The sequence below is a fragment of the Pinus tabuliformis genome, chromosome 7 (genome assembly GCF_031772625.1).
Source record: "Pinus tabuliformis cultivar Carrire ecotype Pingquan chromosome 7, CPIR1, whole genome shotgun sequence".
Taxonomy (NCBI): domain Eukaryota; kingdom Viridiplantae; phylum Streptophyta; class Pinopsida; order Pinales; family Pinaceae; genus Pinus; species Pinus tabuliformis.
This window is the reverse complement of record NC_142293.1, coordinates 686700782-686722752: the sequence shown is the minus strand read 5'-3', so window position 1 is coordinate 686722752 and position 21971 is coordinate 686700782. Positions and strand designations below refer to the sequence as shown.

Below are 21971 nucleotides of genomic sequence, written 5' to 3'. Positions count from 1 at the left end.
ACAGGTCTCGGTTACCAAGGCTGGCTCCACCTTAAATGTGATCTGATGGTTGATCGACCCGTGACCGGTTAACTTGCTCCTTGAGTTATACGCGTACAGGTAAGGTACCATCCATCGCAGCATTGTTAGCTGAGGTTCATCCATCTGGCAAGATCCACGGCTCATAGTGTTGTGCCATGTGCGGTGGCGTGAACAAGTGTTACGAGGCTGGCTCCTCGAACTTACCAATCTCGCGCCCAAACCTTTCCGGATCCTTCTCCAAGATCGAACGACAGTGGCAGTCTTACCCAGATCGATGGCCGAAACTATGCCACGAGGCAAGGTCTTGCAAGGATATTTAAGCTTCATTTTTACATTGGTTGGTCATTGTTTCCATTCGGTGTCGAGTGTTTGGCTGCTGCAGTCTTCAGCTCTCCTGCGCTCGGCCGAGGACTTGCAAACTCTCACTGCTCCAGGGTTTCATCTTATACCAAGGCGTAAGGAACCTTGACAGCTTATTACCCAGGTTAAGACGAGCTTTGCAAAGCAATTTAGTTTTCAACTTTAATTACTTGAGTTTTTCTTCGGTAAATATACTTTCTCAGTGAATGTTTTTTTTTTATGACAATTGCAGGGAAGGCCGCGGATGTCCAGACAGCGTTTGGAAGAGGCTACTGGCTTATCGACCTCGACCATCCTGCCACAGGTAGGAGCACCACCTTATTTTCTTAGAGTAGATTTTTGGGTCTTCTCATCCCGGAACAATGGCTAATCCACTGTTCTGCTGAACAGGGATGCCAAGTTCCTTGCTTTCGAACTCGTCTCTCAGCTGTACATTCAGGGTTTTGCATGTAATGGACCTGTATGGGTCGGTCCTTCGTCTGTTATGTGAATGTGTTTAGACATGTTATTCAGCTTTTGTTTAATGACTCTTGTTAAGACGGCCTCCGTCTAGTCTTGTTCACTGAGATGTATATTTGCACAGTTATCACTGGTTTGGATGCCGATTCACGGCTAACTGATAATCGAATGCAGAGTTATCTTTTGTAAATTTGTCCATTGAAATTTATATTCATTTCGAGTTCGTCTTTATACTGTCAGCATTTGATTTGCTTAAGCTTCGATTCTCTGTATAAGAGCATTGTTTCCTCTTTATTAATATGGAGTCTGTATATAAGTTACAGGTCCAAGGTTGGGTTTTAGCTCCGCTATGCACTAGCTTGTTTATGTGTTTACTGTTTATGTGTTCAAGATATGTTTATGGCGCCTGGCCGTTTCGAATGGCTTCAACCCGGCTCATGTAAGTTTTCTGAGCGAGGGTTTTTACTAAACAGGTTCTAACCGAGACCGTTGTAACCTCGGTTACCTTGCGGTCTGCGGCTTACCTCCTTCTTTAAAGTTTATGCATACAACTCTGTATACGTGTATTCGGTGTTGTTAAGCTATACATGTGAATATTATTATTGTGGGTTGGTTCTCTGACCCGGAGGTTCTAGCGAGCTTAGGGTTCTCTAAGTGTATACGCTCTTTTGGATTGTTGAATATGATAATATCTTCCGGTTTTAGGCATGCTGGCTTTACAAGACATACCAGTCCCGTGCTATATAAAGAATGTCTCAATGATATAAGCGTAATACATTATCTTGCACAAAATGCCTGTTTGTTTCTTTTTGATTCTGCATGTAAAAAAAAGTATTCTGTTCTTTTCCGCAGTATATAAAACTAGATAGAGCTTATTACAGTTTTCATCTCTGTTTATAATTCTTACTGTCTCTGTGATAATGAAACTTAGTATTTATTCCGTTTCGCTACTATTTTTTTTTTGGCTAAAAGAAATAGGCAAGGGTGTAATATTCTTCATTCAGATTGCCATGTCTCGGTTTCTATCTATAAGGCACATCTATTGTCCTTTTCACATTTTCAGCTACGAATGACAGTTATAGAAATTACACAGTATCAATCTTTCTAATACAGAATAATGAATCCTTTAGCCTAACTCCACGTCAGAGATAACTAAATAAATAAATGTATACTTAGTAGGTCGTACCTATTCCGGTACCAACCTACTTGATTTGCTTGTCAGTCCACCCGTTCGTAGGAAGTTTTTCTTCTTTATTCTTCCACCCCCAAGCACTTGCTCGTCCTGCTCGACCGCAATTACACTGGCTTTGCCAGTAAACGCTATCTGATCCTAACCAGACATAGCGTACAGGAAAATTCCTTTCCTCTTATGCCATCTGATCCTAACCAGACATAGCATGAATGTTTTCTTTTTTTCCCTCTGCCATCTGATCCTCACCAGACTTGGCATTTTCCCCTTTTTCCTCTGGGGTCTCAACTACCTCAAGGTAGTTAGGGTTCCAATGTAACTGATTCCTCAGTTACTAACCATGATTAATCATAACTCAGTTCAAAATGGTATCAACACAACTGTCTTTTTTTATTAACATAATATTAATAACCAAAATATATATAATTTCAAATAAAGTCTCTGTTCAATAATTACTTTTAACATTTACCAACACTAATACATCTCACTTTATAATGATGGTTCATATATTTTCAGAGAGAAATGATTAAGTATAATTATGGATTGAAAATTATAACTTTTTGTTCTTGGAGGAGCTATTATATTACAACAAATGTTGAATAACCAAAATTTTAATGACTATTAGGTTGGAATCATGTATTTACAAAATGTAATCTTTCATAATCTATCTCTTTATAGTTTACTTATGCTTCAAATATTTCCTCACTTTATATTTTTATTAGGCTTAGTATTTTAGATTAGGGAAGCTATATGATAAGTTCAACTTATTTGAAGATAGGTAATTCTTGTGCAAGCAACAAATGCCTTCATTTATTGAAAGTGAATTTTAATATAAAACCTTATTATTTTTGAATCCTCTTGATATATTCTAACAAATTGTATAAATTTCATTATTATTACATAAATATATACAAATTCTTTTATTTCACTTGTTAGTTAATTATTTTAGGAGTCTCTGTTGATGTTATTTCAAATAAGTTTTTTTTTTTGTTGTCCGTATCTCATTCACCATATACTCTTACAAATGAGATGGTTCTGCAACAAGATTTCTGCTAGATTAAATTCACTCAATACATAATGAATATGAACCATAATATAAATACAACATTGAATTTAAATATAACTTTTAAGAATAGTAAAAGTATTATAAAAAATGAAATTGTATTGGCTATCTACATATATATATATATATATTCAATTTTTTTGCTACCAGAAAAATATTTCACCCTCAAAATTGTCCCTAGATGCAATTTTCAAATAATTCTAAATGCATCGGTATTTTAATTATATTATATCATCTATTTAATTATTTTTCCTACACTAATTTAAGATATGAATAAACCAAAATAAGTCATTTTTTATTTGAAATTAATTGTAATTTCTAACATCATTATTATTACTCTATTCCTTTTGTTTGTTATGTAATGTGAATCTTTATATGACTCACGCCCTTAATCTTTGGTTTGAATAGCCATGACCCAGGGATATCTAAGTTCTCAATATCTCTTGAGGGCACTTGACCTAAGCTACAAAACCCTTTAACATGGATGGATTTTTTCCCATGAGATTTCAAACTAGTAATAAAAATCCATTTTCTCCTAAACCTTTGTAATGTTCAAATATTTAAGGGACAATGTAAAAAAGAGAATAATAGATAAGAATTAGAAGCAAGTTGGTTTATGAATCACAACCTCATGTCACAAGAATTTTCTGTCCACCACCTTAAAGTTTGCCATATCAAAATTAATGAGGTTCTATTTTTCTTAGCTCTATATTATAGTATAAAATTACTCACAAGCTTTAAATTTGATTAATTATTTTGTTTAATAATAAATCATTTTAGCTCTAATATTCAAGCTTCCAAAAATGTACTTTTTTATTTTTTAATACTAATATATCTCACTTTATTAATGATGGTTCATATATTTTTAGAGAGAAATGATTAAGTATCATTATGGATTGGAAATTATAACTTTTTATTCTTGGAGGAGCTATTATATTACAACAAAGGTTGAATAACCAAAATTTTAATGACTATTAGGTTGGAATCATGTATTTACAAAGTGTAATCTTTCATATGCTATCCCTTTATAGTTTACTTATGCTTCAAATATTTCCTCACTTTATATTTTTCTTAGGCTTAGTATTTTAGATTAGTGAAGCGATATGAGAAGTAAAACTTATTTCAAACAACAAATGCCTTGATTTATTGAAAGTGAATTTTAATATAAAACCTTATTATTTTCGAATCCTCCTTATATATTCTAACAAATTGTATAAATTTCATTAATATTACATAAATAAACACAAATTCTTTTAGTTCACTTGTTAGTTAATTATTTTAGGAGTCTCTATTGATGTTATTTTAAATACATATTTTTTTTTTGTCCACATCTCATTCACCATATACTCTTACGAATGAGATGGTTCTGCAACAAGATTTCTGCTAGATTGAATTCACTCAATACATAATTAATATGAACCATAATATAAATACAACATTGAATTTAAATATACTTTTAAGAATAGTAAAAGTATTATAAAAAATGAAATTGTATTGGCTATATATATATATATATATATCAATCTTTTTGCTACGAGAAAAACATTTTACTCTCAAAATTGTCCCTAGATGCAACTTTCAAATAATTCTAAATGCATCGATATTTTTATTATATTATATCATCTATTTAATTATTTTTCCTACACTAATTTAAGATATGAATAAACCAAAATAAGTCATTTTTTATTTGAAATTAATTGTAATTTCTAACAGCATTATTATTACTCTATTCCTTTTGTTTGTTATGTAATGTGAATCTTTTTATGACTCACACCCTTAATCTTTGGTTTGAGTACCGATGACCAAGGGATATCTAAGTTCTCAATATCTCTCGAGGGCATCTGACCTATGCTACAAAACCTTTTAACATGGATGGATTTTTGCCCTTGAAATTTCAAAGTGGTAATATTTTCACCATGGAGTGCCTTAACAAAACACTATGTCACTACCTATTATATGCCCTATAAACTTATTGTACTTTATTTTTAATGTTATGAAATAATATATCAACCTATTCTATAATATACGATATTAAAACAATAATAAAATGTAAATCTTCACATGAATCTTATTATATTACTTTTACGTTTATAGTATCCATAAATTGTTTGTCCATGATTTTTTTCTTTAAACAAAATTAACCATAAACATAAATATAATTTTCAAAATTTAGAATTATTCTTAGTATAATGATATATTTCGTAGTTTCATATTGACTTGATTAATACTCTACGATCACACGTTGGTGAACAATGAAATGTAATAATAAACATGTACGGTGAATCATGGCTACATCCGACATGTTCAGGGTTCAAATTCCAATATGAGGAAGAAAGGAGAAGCGAAAGAAGAACCAAAGTGATTAAATACGGTGTGACTACTGTATTGGTACAAAAGAAATTGAATGCGATGGATTTGGAACGAAATCTATACAAACATGAGACTCGATCATTGATTATTCTATTGATGTGAAGGAATATTGGGATTGTTTTGAATTAATTTGAATTGGTTAGGTGGGCATATCTATACATTGGGGAAGTGATGTATGCTTAAACAATTTATCCATTGAGGAAGTGGTACAATTAGGGAAAAATAAAGAATATATATATATATATATATATATATATATATATATATATATATATATATATATATATATATATATCTATATATATATATATATATATATATATATATATATATATATATCTATATATATCTAAAAGTTTGTGTGGGGTTTACTTCTCATTAGGTAATAGTTTCAAATCTTATGGGGAGGGGTTGAGGATGGGAGATACCTTTAGAAAAATAAAACTATCCCAAGGGGTGCATTGAGATTCCAACATGCCATAATAAAAAGATAGTATGGAACTTGTTATGTGCAAGGCATGGAACTTGTTACGTGCAACACACAAAATCATAGAATTCAAAGTTTGTGGAACTTGTTATGTGTAGCACAAGAAATCATAGACTTGAAAGTGGGTGGTGAAATAGCACGCAACTATCACAATTTTAGGCATTTACTCTTGTTTATAGTTTTGTTGCAACATAGTGTTAGGTGCCTCTTTGGAGAAGACCATGATTGTTAAGGATCCTATCTTCAAGTTGGGCTCATCAATCGCTACAAAAAAAATAAGACAATTTCTTGGGTGGTTGATAGGGAGCATTCATTGGAGAACACATCTTGGGGATGATAAAGAGTCCATTATTATGGGAGCATCCTTCTTCTAGCTTACAAAAGTGCCTTCTTCAATTTGATAATAGATTTTGAGATCTGGGTCTTGTTAAGAACTTGTAGTACCTCTAAAAGTATTTAATATGGCTTCTAACACCTAGGGAGTACCCCTCTCTCCCTCCCTCTCCCTCTTCCCTCTCATTGTTCCTCTCCCTCTCCCTCTCCCTCTCCCTCTCTCTCTCTCTCCCATGCTCCCTCTCTCTCCCTCCCCCCTCCTCTCTATACCTCCCCCAACACAAAGACATAAGAACAAACAAACACAAAAACAGGCAAAAGGGGAGCGTTGTTTCATAGTGAACACATCAGATTACCACCACCTCAAAGGAGCGAAATCAAATTCGAACATAATGTATATCCGGCTGTTCCGGATTTTTCTATTTGTGTTCCCTTATTTTGCGGATTGCTTTTCCTCTTTTGATAACGGTCAAGTTTTACTATTTTCTGAAGTCCTACATATGTCCAACTCCATTTTAAATCAATTCGAAAATGATTTTCCTGGGTGATAATTAACTGATTTTCTCTTGGACTCTTCTTCAACTTAAAGTCATCTTTTAGATGACGGAAGATTGCATCCAATGCATAATATGGCATAGAAAACCGAAATGTTTCATGATCTTCCAGACACTCGGAAATCCGCATCTTCATACAACAACGATCCAATGCATCTGGAGAAAAGAGGACATTCTATGAAGAAAAGAATATTATAAAAAAAAATATTATATTTTAATTATCAGTATTCACAATATTTAAAAAAAATATTATTTACGATTATAAATTGATTGTAAAGAAAATATCTAAAAAAAATGATTAATAAAATTTATATTTATAAAATAATTAATACTTTTTTTATAATTTGAATATCATAAGTCAAAATATGTTATTTTTTTTTTATAATTTAGTTATAATTATTTAAAATATAAAAAAAATAACATAAAGCCAAAGGCATTTATGAATCTTATTAGTTGTACTTATAAGATATTCAAATTTTAAATTTAAGGCAAAAAATTATTGGTATAATCTTTATTTTATTTGAAATTTAAATTTTAACTATTTTTTATTATAACTTTCTACAAGTTTTAAATAATTTAAAAGTGAAATATTATTTTAGGGGTATAATTTTTTAAAATTAAATTGATATCAAATTACACAATATTAAAATAATTTTTCTAATATAACATTAAAATGTTTTTTCTATGGTTTTAGATTGTAAACTATTAAATAAAATTTTAAGTGAAATAGAAAAACCATAAGCTAATTGAATCCATCAATTGTACATGAAAATATCAATAGTGCTTAGTCCGATGGCTCAAGCGCTTTGGCAAAGGCTTAGTTATAATGGGTGGGAGGTCTAGTGATCGACCTCCCTACTCGTGCTTTGGCAAGGGCTTAGTTATAATGGGTGGGAGGTCTATTGATCGACCTCCCTACTCCTTCTCTCGTGCAAACTACTCAACAAAAAAATTTCCCATGGGGTTTTGGATTGACGCTGAATGGGTGCACTGTTAAGGCACTCCTTGCGATAGGTCACTAGTTCAAATCCCCTGTGGGTGCTTACCTACCAAAAAAAAAGAAAATACCAATAGTGCGTGACTAGAAATACTAGACTTGGTTTGTTATAGAACGGTTACTCAATGCTAATGAGTTCTTCCATCCCCAATAGGATGCAATTTAAGGAAAATTTAGTCAAGTAGATATATTTTCAGTTTCATTTTAAAATTTTAATTGTTATTGTACTCGAATATATTCTCAATTTTATTTAAAAAGTTTAGTAGAAATAATCAATTAAAGAATTATTTAGTATTTATATCATTATTATAGTCATAATTGGATAGAAATAAGGAAGCAAATTGTTAAAAGATTATTCTATATGACTTCTCTCAACCTTCTCGAGTAAACATCAAATTCATTACTTCTTGTGTTTCTTCCTTAACTCAAGAGGTACAAGAGATCTTAAGAGTCTCACTTAGTAATGATCAATATCCTCATATAGTTAGTTTGGTTTATAGGCTATAGGAGTCATCAAGTCTAGAAATTGTCCAAACACCTTAACCTAGAAAGTTACATATCATCAACGAAATCCACATTTAATAAGATAATCAAATATTCCAACACCATGTTGTTTTCTCCAATAAAAATGAGGATAAGGTTAATAAAGATATGCCATCTAACAAAATCATACATTTAATCTAGTTAATTGGGTTACAATGTGTCTAACCCATATTTCCCATGGGAGCATAGACTTTATGAACTTCACGCTTCCTTTTAGGATAAAATCAAGCAAATGGGAATAACAAATTCTAATCTCTAGAGGTAAAAAAAAGGTAGTAAGTTGCCAAAAAAAATATAATGATCTACATCCAAAAAGTCTATTGTTTGTTACTCATACACCCCAAATAGGAACCTCATTTTAGAAGCTTCTTCATCATTCATGGAACAAAATAATCCCTTGTAACGTTCTTAATTTAATCGGGGAAGAGACAAGGATTAAGGATATGGGAGAACAAATGAGGAGGCACTCACTAATAGTGCATCTTATTGTATGATCAAGTTTAGTACTCCATAATATTGTCTTCCATTTCAAGAGAAAATAGAGGAGGACATTTTGTCTCTTAAACCTCTTTGATTTAAGGGCAATTATCATCGCATGTATAATTGTTCCTACCCTGGGAAAAAAAATACCATTATGCTAATCATAAGCACATGGTGGAAGTATCAATATATCGCCTTCATTTCCCATGAATCTCTCCCTATTTCTCGACAAAATGGAAAAGGATCTTCTGAAGAAATTCTAGACCATGTCAAGATCTAGCTTCTTAGTGGTTTTCTAAGTCATCTTTTCTCTACAAGGATACATCCCATAGATGTAAAGATGAAGAACACACATTTTCCCTATTTGAAGCAACAATGAACACATACATGATGTTAGGTGTAAATATTTCCCATGTAGTTTCATTTGAAACATATAAAGTTGATGACTTGAAACTTTTAATATAGAAATATATTGTAAAATTCCAATATAATATGGGAAAGATAAAAACAAATCATGAGTTTAATTCAACGATCATGAAATAAAAAAATTATATAATTTAGTAAATTAAAAATGAATCTTTCTTCTATCAATTTACCTTGGTATTAGAAAAAGATGGCAAACACGTTGGTGGTAAGAAATATGAAGCACAAGACCATGAGAAACAACATATCAACTAACTCCATGGTTGTTGTAGTCTCACTAGTGAACATCAAATACATTTTTGTTTAAATATATGCATGTATATTTTTCTACCACATGGGGAAAATAAATAATGAAAAAATTTAAACAAAATGTTAAATATTTAGTATGCCTAGTCACAAATATCATTATGTCACAAATGCACTAAAATTCCTTATGAGTAGTCCACCGCTATGCCCTGTTTTCATAAATAAAAATAAGGTTGTACTAGTGTATTTTAAACAACATCGAAAATAAAATTTTCATAATATTATACCTATACATTGCAGGCATTTTGACATGGATGTATAACTCAATAAAGAGGTATAAATGAAGTGGCAATAACTATGACAAATGAAATGGTGATCCCATCCAATTATGGAAGGACATAATCCCAATTGTCAACTTAGAAGGAACCAACGCCGACATGGAAACTCTCTTAACTAGTTGAAGGCCAGTGGCAATGAGAAAATTGTTGATATATCCCTCTGGAACAGAGATGGGGTCTCAACTGGCTGGCTGCACCTGGACATCCTGCCAAATCTCGAACCCCATCGGCCAATTTTGTTCAATATTTTGAAAGGATATGCTCAAGTCGCCACTGCCAAGTTGGATCGAAAAATTTGGACAGGATGAAAGAGTAATATGTACTTAGCCAAAGATGGGTATACTATGTTGTTAAAAGAATCCACACATTTTTCGCCAAGCCGACTTTGGAAGAACATATGGAACTCATCCACGGAAAAGTATTGACTGCAGAAAACTTAAAGAAAAGGAACATTTATGGGTCTTCACATCATGCCTTATGTGAACAAGAAGAAGAGCACATTCCACATCTTTTTAGAAAATTCTCTTATGCTTTAGAAGTCTGGAAACATGCTTTGTATGCACTAGTATACTTGGTATGCACTAGGATGCATAAATTAAGATTGAACACCAAATCCCCCGATCAGAATATAAGACATTCTAATCGTTTCGAAACAATCATAGCATTATTTAGTATGTTTGCTTGTTTTTTCTCCTCTAAAGTTTCACGAATTCTCCTCAAAAGGTTCACGAAAATAAATTTTTGAATTTGGTTAACGGCTCTTCCAATGAGTTACATTTACAAAATTTCCATTCTTTATTGATGTCTATACTTGCTATTGCTATTCAAGATATACGCGGAGGTTTTCCATAATCATAAGATTTCCAAAACGGATAAAGTGATTATGAGTTGCATAGGGTTTTAAATTTTAATATTTATCTAAATGATATTTTAAGCATAACTCATTTCATTCTTTTCTTTAAAGACCTTACCTAAGATCAGGACCTCGAGGGATCGGAATAAGGGGCACAGACCTGACCTTACTGACTTGCCAGCTGGGAAAGTGAAGGTAACCTCTATTTGATTAAGAAACTTTACAAACCGATTTTAAAAATTTTAATTTTAATTTTATTTTTAAATTGGAGATTATTATTCATAAGTTATAAGTCAATTTTTTAAAAATTAAGTTTCTATATATATAGATAGATATATATATTATTTTTATAATAAAATTAAAAAATATATTTCAAGAACTCATAACAACAAACAAACAAAAAACAGGCAAAAGGGGAGCGTTGTCTACGAACAGAATGTATATCCGGTTTTTCCGGCGTTTTAACTTTTTGTGGCTTTCTTTTTCAGCTTTTTCCTCTTTTGATAAGGTTAAAGTTTTATATAAATATACGGATAATTATTCAAAATATTTTATCAATCTTTTTATAATTTAACTATAATTATTTAAAATATTAAAAAAATAAAATAAAATTGTAACATCCCTATGCGTAAATTATTCACTAATGAAATAGTAATTCTTTTTAAAAATTACGAATTAGTTTCAACAACTAATTTTTATTATCCATTAAGCTATCGATTAAAGAATGGCAGAGAGGGCGCGAATGGCGGCTTGGAAATGGGAACTGATTCTTGATTTCGAAACGGATTCTTGGATTCATTCTTGGTATTTGGAATAAAAAGGGGAAGATGAGGAGGGCGGTTTAATGGCTGGAGCGACAGCAAGAACGGATGGCAAGAGTTCTTGTAACCTTTAAGTAGCGGTGGCTCCGTGTGCTGAGGGGACTGCCGTCAAGAGGGTCGAGGAACAGTTCCTTGGCTTATATGTCTGTTATATATTACTGTGGATCGCTGAACCGCGGGTGTGAAGGCTGCATAATTGTGTATCTAATTGGATTGACCGATCGCCAAGTGTTATCTATGCGATTGGAGGGAGCTGGGACAGAACTTCATGTGGAGAAGGTATGCTCTTGTTTAATAGCCGTTGAAACTTCATTACATATGTGCGCAGGTACGACTGGGGTTATAAGACCCGATATATATATATATATATATCTATATATATATATATATATATATATATATATATATATATATATATATATCAGAGTCTGCCGATAGTAAATTGACAGCCTGCACCGAGCGTAAGTTGAATCCTCCAACTCTCTACTCTCTGCATATTATTTGTATATTCGTGGATTATACACTTGTCGTATGTTGCTTGCGGTGGAAGTTTAACGGTGTACCAATGTTTTATAAAACTATTGATGCGATTTATGAATCATGACTGTCACCTATATAGAGTTACGGTTGCACAGGGAGGAGTCACGCTGTTCGAATAGCGTATTCACATATAGCGTGGGAAAATATAAATAAATGGCGATCTATGGTGACCCTATGATTACAAGTCATGAATGGTTTGGGTTAAGGATTATTTTTGAGCTTAAATTCCTTGTGTTGTTAACTGACTTCGAAGGTTCTTGATATAGATATGCCTTGCATGCATGGTAGAAAGTTTCTAATACTGTGCTTCCAGATGCATAAGTGTGTTTTATGTACATAATAAATATGGTTTCCTTCTAGAAAAGAACGCATACTTCAAATATGATGATGAAGGATTCTAATAGGGGTTTTCTTGGAAACAAATTAGAGATTCTTTCTTTAAGAGAATAAATAAATAATGCTTTTACTATATCGAGAACCCATACTTGTTTCATTATAAGATTTTTTGTACTGTATATACTAAAGAAGAGCTATTAGGATAAGCTAATGGATGCTCAAGGAACAGTCATTGTGTCATAGAGATATGTTCTTTATATGTTAACAAAACTATGTCGCATGTGCAAGGGCGCAAAACAATTATTACATTGTGTTACATGTTTAAAAAGAACACATGGACTTGTAAACTAATGGTTAGATCCCTTAGAGAGAGATATGTGTGAAAAATGGAATCAAAATGTACTGGATAGATGTACTAGTAGTAGCAGGTGATGCTTGCTCATGCAGATGAGAAGATGATAAAGATCATTTCTAGAGGTTGTTTAATGGATTATTGAAAATGTAACTAATCTTGTTGCCAAGATTGTGTCAACAGCATTGACAGGAAAAGATGGCGGTTGGTGCCAAAGGAAAGTAATGTTTAACAATGGCAGGAAAAGGATTATTCGTCCATGCAGATGAGATCAAGCTGCAGTAATGTCCATTTCTAGAACATTTAGGCCACAAGGAATGTTGCATGTGGCGGTATGTAAATGATAGAATACATGTAAATTGTATTAGCTTTCAGCTAGTTATGTGACATCTTAATGATAGTTCATTGTAAATATTTTAAGACAATGGTTAAGGGATGGAATTCCTTATAAGCCATTGAGTGAGGGGTGAAAACCCTCACGAGCGTTTAATAAGAAGATTAAACGTTTGCTGGTTTTCACCCTACGGGGTTTCCAGGGTATATCCGTGTTCAATGGTGTGATTGATGTGATTGCCTTATGTGTCCATTGTTGATGATGGGACCTTGATGATGATGGTTCTTTATTTGTTGTTGACAAGCATAATGTCTTAGTGCATGATTATTTAATATGGTTAAGGATATCAAGTAATGGATACAGGGATTCATGAGACAGCTTATGTCAGAACACTACCACATGGATGGTTAATGGTTATGAAAATGGATATATAACTTATTGTCTTTCACTGCGATTTACTTGATGTATTAGTGAATGTTATATTTAATGGTTGATAATGATTGAGGAGTTGTGAATTGGTTAATTACTTGTGGTAATTTGTACGAAAATTTCTAACTCCCTACTTTTACCTGCGAGGTTACCGGGGTATGTTACAAGTGGTATCAGAGCTAAAGGTTGCAATACTGGCGCCTTTGGGAATTGGTAAGCGGAAAGGATATTGAGGTACGCCATCAATAGGCATTAACTCAGGTATGAGTTTAATCAGTCGCATATTCATTTATGTCGTACACTACTTTTGGCATGATGGGTGTGATTCGTGTTTATAACTTCCTTGAGAAATAAGTGATAAGTTGTTGCATAATTACATTCATAACATTGGATTCCTGATGAGGAAAAGACAATGAAAACTTTTGTCGCACTTAAGAACAATATTGAGTACTCATTACACTTAAGAACAATATTGAACACTCATTGACGAAAGTGACAATCAACTACCAAGTTTGATTTGCAAATATGACAATAACAATGATGTATTTAATGAACAAAATTGAAGTTACAATGAATGAGAAAATGCATGAATATAAATTGGGGAAACATCCTTGAATAGAATGAAAAATTGTTTTAAAAAGGACATTAGAAGAACCCCTTTAGATATTGAAAACATGCAATGAGTCAAGCAGCGAGACTTGATTGTCATAACTAACTTTTGATTCAGTCTTGTCATGGATGCATGAAGACAATTGGTAGTTGAGATTGGTTAGTGTTGTATGACTAACCCATAGAACTTATATGCATTAATTGAATTGGACTAAGATTGCTACAATTCGTAAATAAGTGAAGTTGATTGATGTCACATGCATGGAATGTGTGTGTGAAGATTCTTACTCTCTCTGTGCTATAGTTCTAGTTGTTTATGAGAAGAGTTCTTAACTTTATTCACCATGAGAATGCATGATGAATAGTATATGCTCATGTCTTAATAGATTTAATGCTAATTACCCTCTAATTAAGTGAAATCCATTAGCATGGTATGTGTTTATCATTACTTGTTGAGAGGTAAAAATCATTGGAGCCTCGATTTAATGATGGTTGAATTTATCTCTACTATGGGAATGATGGATTTCTGATGCATGTTGCATTCCAGTGTGAAGTCAATTGTAGAAGCATGTTCAGTGAGTAACATTTCTTGGACCCATTCATGGTATAATTACATGTGATAATTATTCATAAATAGACTACCTGTATTAATACAGTTGTCAGTAAACTCTAACTACCTTCCCCAGCTATAGATGCTTCCAAAGGAAAAGGAAGCAAGGAGAAGGAAGAAGACCGTGCTGCAGGGACAGACGGAGATGGGAAAAGAAATCGCTAAGTCTGGTGATGACCAGATAGCGCCAGCTTTGGGTGTCAGAATCTTGCAAAAGACTCTAAGTCTGGGAATGATTAGATAGCGCTTGATGTGCATGTGAGTATTCCTTTGACCATGCTAAGGAGTTGGTAAATGGTAACTATAGTGTATTGATGTTAATGATTTTTGTAATGTCTCCTTGAAGTCGTTATTATGAAATGGATACATAGTAGTGTTATGATATTTGTTGCATCTAGCATCAAGTGGTAACTCTGGTGCTTGTGTGACACTTGGGAGATTATGTTTCTAATTGCATAAGTAGAGCAATTGCTTCCGGTAAGGGTAGTTTAACTTGTTAAGTTATGCATGTTGACCCAAGGATAAGATAAGTGTCTTGTTCACTTACTTGAAGAACACATATGAATGTTTGTATGATTTATTAGTAAAGGAAGTATTTGAATGCATGCAATGAAAGAATGGTTCTTTTCTAGATTTTCTTGGTAAAGAAAATGTGTTAAAGCATGCAATTAAAGATTGATTATTTTGTATGCTTTCTTAATAAAGCAAATAAGTAGTTCTTATTGGGAAGACTCCACGTGAGTCTTGTATGTGAAATGCTTGTCTCTTGTCTATAAAATCCTTGCTAAAAATGGCCAAAGTAACTTCTTGAGGAAAGAGTATATTACATATATACATAAACATAGTCTCATCCTAAGAGTATGCATGCTTCATGTATGAAGATGCAGGATTTTATGAGAACTTTCTTGAAAATAAAAGTAGAGGTGCTTTCCTTAAAGACACATTAGAATAGTGATCATACAAGAACCAAAATCCTTATTTGTTCATGAAAAGAACTATGTGCATTGAAGTAAGGTAATTGTGTTAGGAGAACACATGTTGCATATGAATAGCTATTGTGACTTTGAAATTGTAAGTCGGTGTGTACTTAGAGAAAGTGGTCATGCTAGCTTCTTTGAAAAAAGTAATCTCTTGGAGAGATTGTCTTGTTGGATGAGCTGTGTCGATGGCTTGATTTTGATACATAAAGGATAAGTAAACTTTGTTTTGTATCTTGATTTTTATGCCTAAAGATAGATATCCTTAATAATTTCTTGAAAGGGAATCTGGAGAAACCCTCACATCGGAAGATAGAAAAATGAGGATTAAAATGACTTCCTTTAAGAAAGAGGTATGTGGTTTGTTGTATAGTCTTCTAGTGAAGGGAATAAGTGTTGCATACATTAAAGAAGGGCTTATATGATAAACAATGGAATGCACAAAGATTAGTCATTGTGACATAAGAGTTATGTTCTTGTATGTTAGAGAAAATTGTGTTTAATTACACTAACGATGCATGACTAAAGCTAGATATAGTAAACGTAAGCTCATACTCTATTAATGATGATTTGAATTGGAACAACAGACTATGGCAAAATTGGAAATGTTTAGAATATTGACTCTGTTGTTGACATTTATACATTAATGAGTATTTTCATATGCTTTTATACATGAAAATATTTTATGCATGAACATTCTTGGAAATGGAATACGTGTTAACTGATGCATATTTATAACTAACAATGCTGATGGGATTAAGTAGTGGTAGCTTAATGGCAAAAAGAAAACTCATCACATAAATTGCTGCAATGTGAATTGCAATCATAAATGAGAAAGAATGATGTTATATGATATGCATAAATTATGTTATTTGGAAATTTGCATGCATACAACGTGTATGATGGATATGTTTTCCATCAATCTTGATGTTGTGGACCCATGTTGGGGGTTAAGTGTAAATGCATGGTATATATGCATGTTTGCTGTGCTAATGATAATGTTCATATGGTTCATTGTGTAAATTACTTTGAGGAAGAGTATTAAAAGAGAAAATATTCATGCTATGTCTGGTTGGGATCAGATGGCATAAGAGGAAAGAATTTCCTGTGTACGCTACGTCTGGTTAGGATCAGATAGCGTTTACTGGCGAGACCAGTGTGATTGCGGTCGAGTAGGACCTGCGTTTACTGGCAAGACCAGTGTGATTGCGGTCGAGTAGGACCTGCGTTTACTGGCGAGACCAGTGTAATTGCGGTCGACTAGGACCTGCAAGTGCTTGGGTTGATGGCAATACCTGCCCGGAGGGGTTGATGGTACTTGTCTGCCCGGAGTTGGGTTGATGGCAATTACCTGCTCGGAGGGGTTGATGGTACTTGTCTGCCCGGAGTTGGGTTGATGGCAGCTACCTGCCCGGAAGGGTTGATGGTACTTGTCTGCCCAGATCTCCTCTCCTTAGAATTCTTGAGCTGGTTGGCCAGTGGGATTCTATGTTAGACCTGGTAAGGTCTCTATCGAAGAAACTATCTGGATGTGAAAATGACTCGGTTTGGTTATGGAAACCAGTTCCCATGGGTTGGGAATTCTTTAGTCCATTGTGGTTTCATGGCTAAAGGAATTAACTAATTAGCTATATGTTATGTTAGAAATAAATTTTACATATAGTTGTGCGAAATGTGTTATGCACTTTTAACAGGAAATGAGTTTAATGTTCAATAAGGAGTAATTGGAAATTTTAATTCCTTTATTGTATTATTAATTTTATGAACATCTTAGTGGGAGCTAAGACAGTTTTTGCTGGATGCAGTGATTGACAGTTTTGACGGTTAGAGAGCTAGGTGCTCTTTTGGTACTTCTAGAAGTACATTATGGATGTCTCTAATGAAAATTCATGCAGTGTGCACGTGAGCAGTGATTTATCATTGGTTGATTAGTGTTAGTGCTCTTTAGGTACTTGTAAAAGTACTGTGATTTAGAAATCATTTAGCATTGCACAATTGATTGCTAGTTAAACGTATTTCATTTGACTCAAAGTATAGTGACTAACGTGATTGAATTGTTAGTCATATATTACAGGAATTACTTACCATGGAAGGTTGAAGAGTTGTGCAACCACTATTAAATGTTTACATGAAGGTATTCATGATTTCCAAGAACAAATGGTAAGTAATGGTAAGTTGACTCAGGGAATTGTTATCATGAATGAATAAGGGCCACGTGGTGGCGATTAGAAGTTGCATATTTTTGCAATTATTGATGCTTATAACTAATGATATTTCTTATGACTATATCATTACTATTTTGTTTGTCGTCTTTTCTTGGAATGGAATCGTTGATTTCAAAAGGAAAGGATCACATTTTGTGTGGTTTAGATGGTAATACAATGAGTAAAATCTCAAGTTTTCAATGAAAGAAAAACACCGAGGACGGTGTTCCTGTTAAGGGGGGGAGTATGTAACATCCCTATGCATAAATTATTCACTAATGAAATAGTAATTCTTTTTAAAAATTACGAATTAGTTTCAACAACTAATTTTTATTATCCATTAAGCTATCGATTAAAGAATGGAAGAGAGGGCGCGAATGGTGGCTTGGAAATGGGAACTGATTCTTGATTTCGAAACGGATTCTTGGATTCATTCTTGGTATTTGGAATAAAAAGGGGAAGATGAGGAGGGCGGTTTAATGGCTGGAGCGATAGCAAGAACGGATGGCAAGAGTTCTTGTAACCTTTAAGTAGCGGTGGCTCCGTGTGCTGAGGGGACTGCCATCAAGAGGGTCGAGGAACAGTTCCTTGGCTTATATGTCTGTTATATATTACTGTGGATCGCTGAACCGCGGGTGTGAAGGCTGCATAATTGTGTATCTAATTGGATTGACCGATCGCCGAGTGTTATCTATGCGATTGGAGGGAGCTGGGACAGAACTTCATGCGGAGAAGGTATGCTCTTGTTTAATAGCCGTTGAAACTTCATTACATATGTGCGCAGGTACGACTGGGGTTATAAGACCCGATATATATATATATATATATATATATATATATATATATATATATATATATATATATATATATATATATATATATATATATATATATATATCAGAGCCTGCCGATAGTAAATTGACAGCCTGCGCCGGGCGTAAGTTGAATCCTCCAAATCTCTACTCTCTGCGTATTATTTGTATATTCGTGGATTATACACTTGTCGTATGTTGCTTGCGGTGGAAGTTTAATGGTGTACCAATGTTTTATAAAAATATTGATGCGATTTATGAATCATGACTGTCACCTATATAGAGTTACGGTTGCACAGGGAGGAGTCACGTTGTTCGAATAGCGTATTCACATATAGCGTGGGAAAATATAAATAAATGGCGATCTATGGTGACCCTCTGATTACAAGTCATGAATGGTTTGGGTTAAGGATTATTTTTGAGCTTAAATTCCTTGTGTTGTTAACTGACTTCGAAGGTTCTTGATATAGATATGCCTTGCATGCATGGTAGAAAGTTTCTAATACTGTGCTTCCAGATGCATAAGTGTGTTTTATGTACATAATAAATATGGTTTCCTTCTAGAAAAGAACGCATACTTCAAATATGCTGATGAAGGATTCTAATAGGGGTTTTCTTGGAAACAAATTAGAGATTCTTTCTTTAAGAGAATAAATAAATAATGCTTTTACTATATCGAGAACCCATACTTGTTTCATTATAAGATTTTGTGTACTGTATATACTAAAGAAGAGCTATTAGGATAAGCTAATGGATGCTCAAAGAACAGTCGTTGTGTCATAGAGATATGTTCTTTATATGTTAACAAAACTATGTCGCATGTGCAAGGGCGCAAAACAATTATTACATTGTGTTACATGTTTTAAAAGAACACATGGACTTGTAAACTAATGGTTAGGTCCCTTAGAGAGAGAGATATGTGTGAAAAATGGAATCAAAATGTACTGGATAGATGTACTAGTAGTAGCAGGTGATGCTTGCTCATGCAGATGAGAAGATGATAAAGATCATTTCTAGAGGTTGTTTAATGGATTATTGAAAATGTAACTAATCTTGTTGCCAAGATTGTGTCAACAGCATTGACAGGAAAAGATGGCGGTTGGTGCCAAAGGAAAGTAATGTTTAACAATGGCAGGAAAAGGATTATTCGTCCATGCAGATGAGATCAAGCTGCAGTAATGTCCATTGCTAGAACATTTAGGCCACAAGGAATGTTGCATGTGGCGGTATGTAAATGATAGAATACATGTAAATTGTATTAGCTTTCAGCTATTTATGTGACAGCTTAATGATAGTTCATTGTAAATATTTTAAGACAATGGTTAAGGGATGGAATTCCTTATAAGCCATTGAGTGAGGGGTGAAAACCCTCACGAGCGTTTAATAAGAAGATTAAATGTTTGCTGGTTTTCACCCTACGGGGTTTCGAGGGTATATTCGTGTTCAATGGTGTGATTGATGTGATTGCCTTATGTGTCCATTGTTGATGATGGGACCTTGATGATGATGGTTCTTTATTTGTTGTTGACAAGCATAATGTCTTAGTGCATGATTATTTAATATGGTTAAGGATATCAAGTAATGGATACAGGGATTCATGAGACAGCTTATGTCAGAACACTACCACATGGATGGTTAATGGTTATGAAAATGGATATAGAACATATTGTCTTTCACTGCGATTTACTTGATGTATTAGTGAATGTTATATTTAATGGTTGATAATGATTGAGGAGTTGTGAATTGGTTAATTACTTGTGGTAATTTGTACGAAAATTTCTAACTCCCTACTTTTACCTGCGAGGTTACCGGGGTATGTTACAAAAATAAAAAATAATTAGTTTATTATTTATATTTATAAAACTAAGGATCACGATCGAGATGTAAAAGTGATAGTCATCTAATAGGGATTTGTCTGCACCTAGTATTTTTTTAAATTTGTTAAAAATTATTGTTATAATTTTTATTTTATTTGAAATTTAAATTTTAACCATTTTTTTATTATGATTTTTTATATTTTTTAAATAATTTAAAGGTGAAGTATTTTTTAGGGGTATAATTTTTTTTAAATTAAATTGATATTAAATTTCACAGTATTAATTTTTTTTTTCCATAGTAACATAAAATCTTTTTGCCATGGACAGTTGAATTGTTCTGCGTGGTGCAACATTTGTTTATTTGTTTTAATTCTTTTATTATGAATTATGATGAGTATATAATTTAGTTGTTAAATAAAGTTAGAAAATTACATTTTTTAAATTAATATTATTAATTATAAAAGCAATAGTTAGATATCTACATTTAAAGGAACTTGTTAGAAAATTTTTAATAGTGGAGATTATTCATCATTTTATTATATTTATTTTATAAATAAAATTATTTAAAATATTATTTGTAAATATTATATTTTATTAATATTATTTTTAATTTATAAATAAGCTTGCTTAAAATATTATGAGTCAATATCATACTTTATTAATACTAGGTGAGAAAAAATTATGATTCATTTCACATTCAATATATTGTAGATAAATGTCCTAACATATGACTAATATTAGCAAGGAACTAATATTTCGATATTTATGGTTCTTATGCTACATTTTACTATTTATAGTTCCCTATCTCTTTATTACTATTTAAAATTTTCCTATATTATGATTTATTTTGTTTAACATAATTATTATAAATATACTCTTAACATTTCCTTTTTCCTTTTACATAAATCATATTTTATAACAATTTCTTAATTCTTTATCTTTATTCATTTTTTTGCAATATTATAAATTTATTTAATATATTTAAAATTATTAAATACATTCTTAACTACTTTATAAATATATAATATCTTTATAGCAATTCTTAACCCTATCCTTTATAAATCTATTAAATTTTTGTTATTATAATTTGTTTATTTAATATAATGAAAACCTCCAACAACTACTTTATATTAAATATACTAATTCTTATTTTTGAGAGTTTTTTTTAATTTTATTAATTAAACTCAAAAGTAAAATTTTTTTTTATCAATATTGTGTAAAATTTAACTCTTTATTATTTATTTATAATTATAATTATTGATAATTAATTAAAATTTAAAAAATTATATATTAATTTTTTTTATATTAAAATATTTGGAAAATAATTTTATTTTAAATTATTTATCAAATAAATTTATATATATATATATATATATATATATATATATATATATATATATATATATATAATTAA

The 21971-nt window shown here is 32.3% G+C and overlaps 1 protein-coding gene across 1 annotated transcript; it reads left to right on the top strand.

Moving 5' to 3' along the window:
• Positions 1 to 295: 295 nt before the first annotated feature.
• On the top strand, positions 296 to 1079 carry LOC149249347 (uncharacterized). Its single transcript, XM_089452732.1, has 3 exons — positions 296 to 476; positions 614 to 685; positions 772 to 1079. The coding sequence occupies exons 1-3, from the start codon at positions 296 to 298 to the stop codon at positions 879 to 881; spliced, it is 363 nt and encodes a 120-aa protein (XP_089308858.1). The 3' UTR covers positions 882 to 1079.
• The last annotated feature ends 20892 nt before the right edge of the window (positions 1080 to 21971 follow it).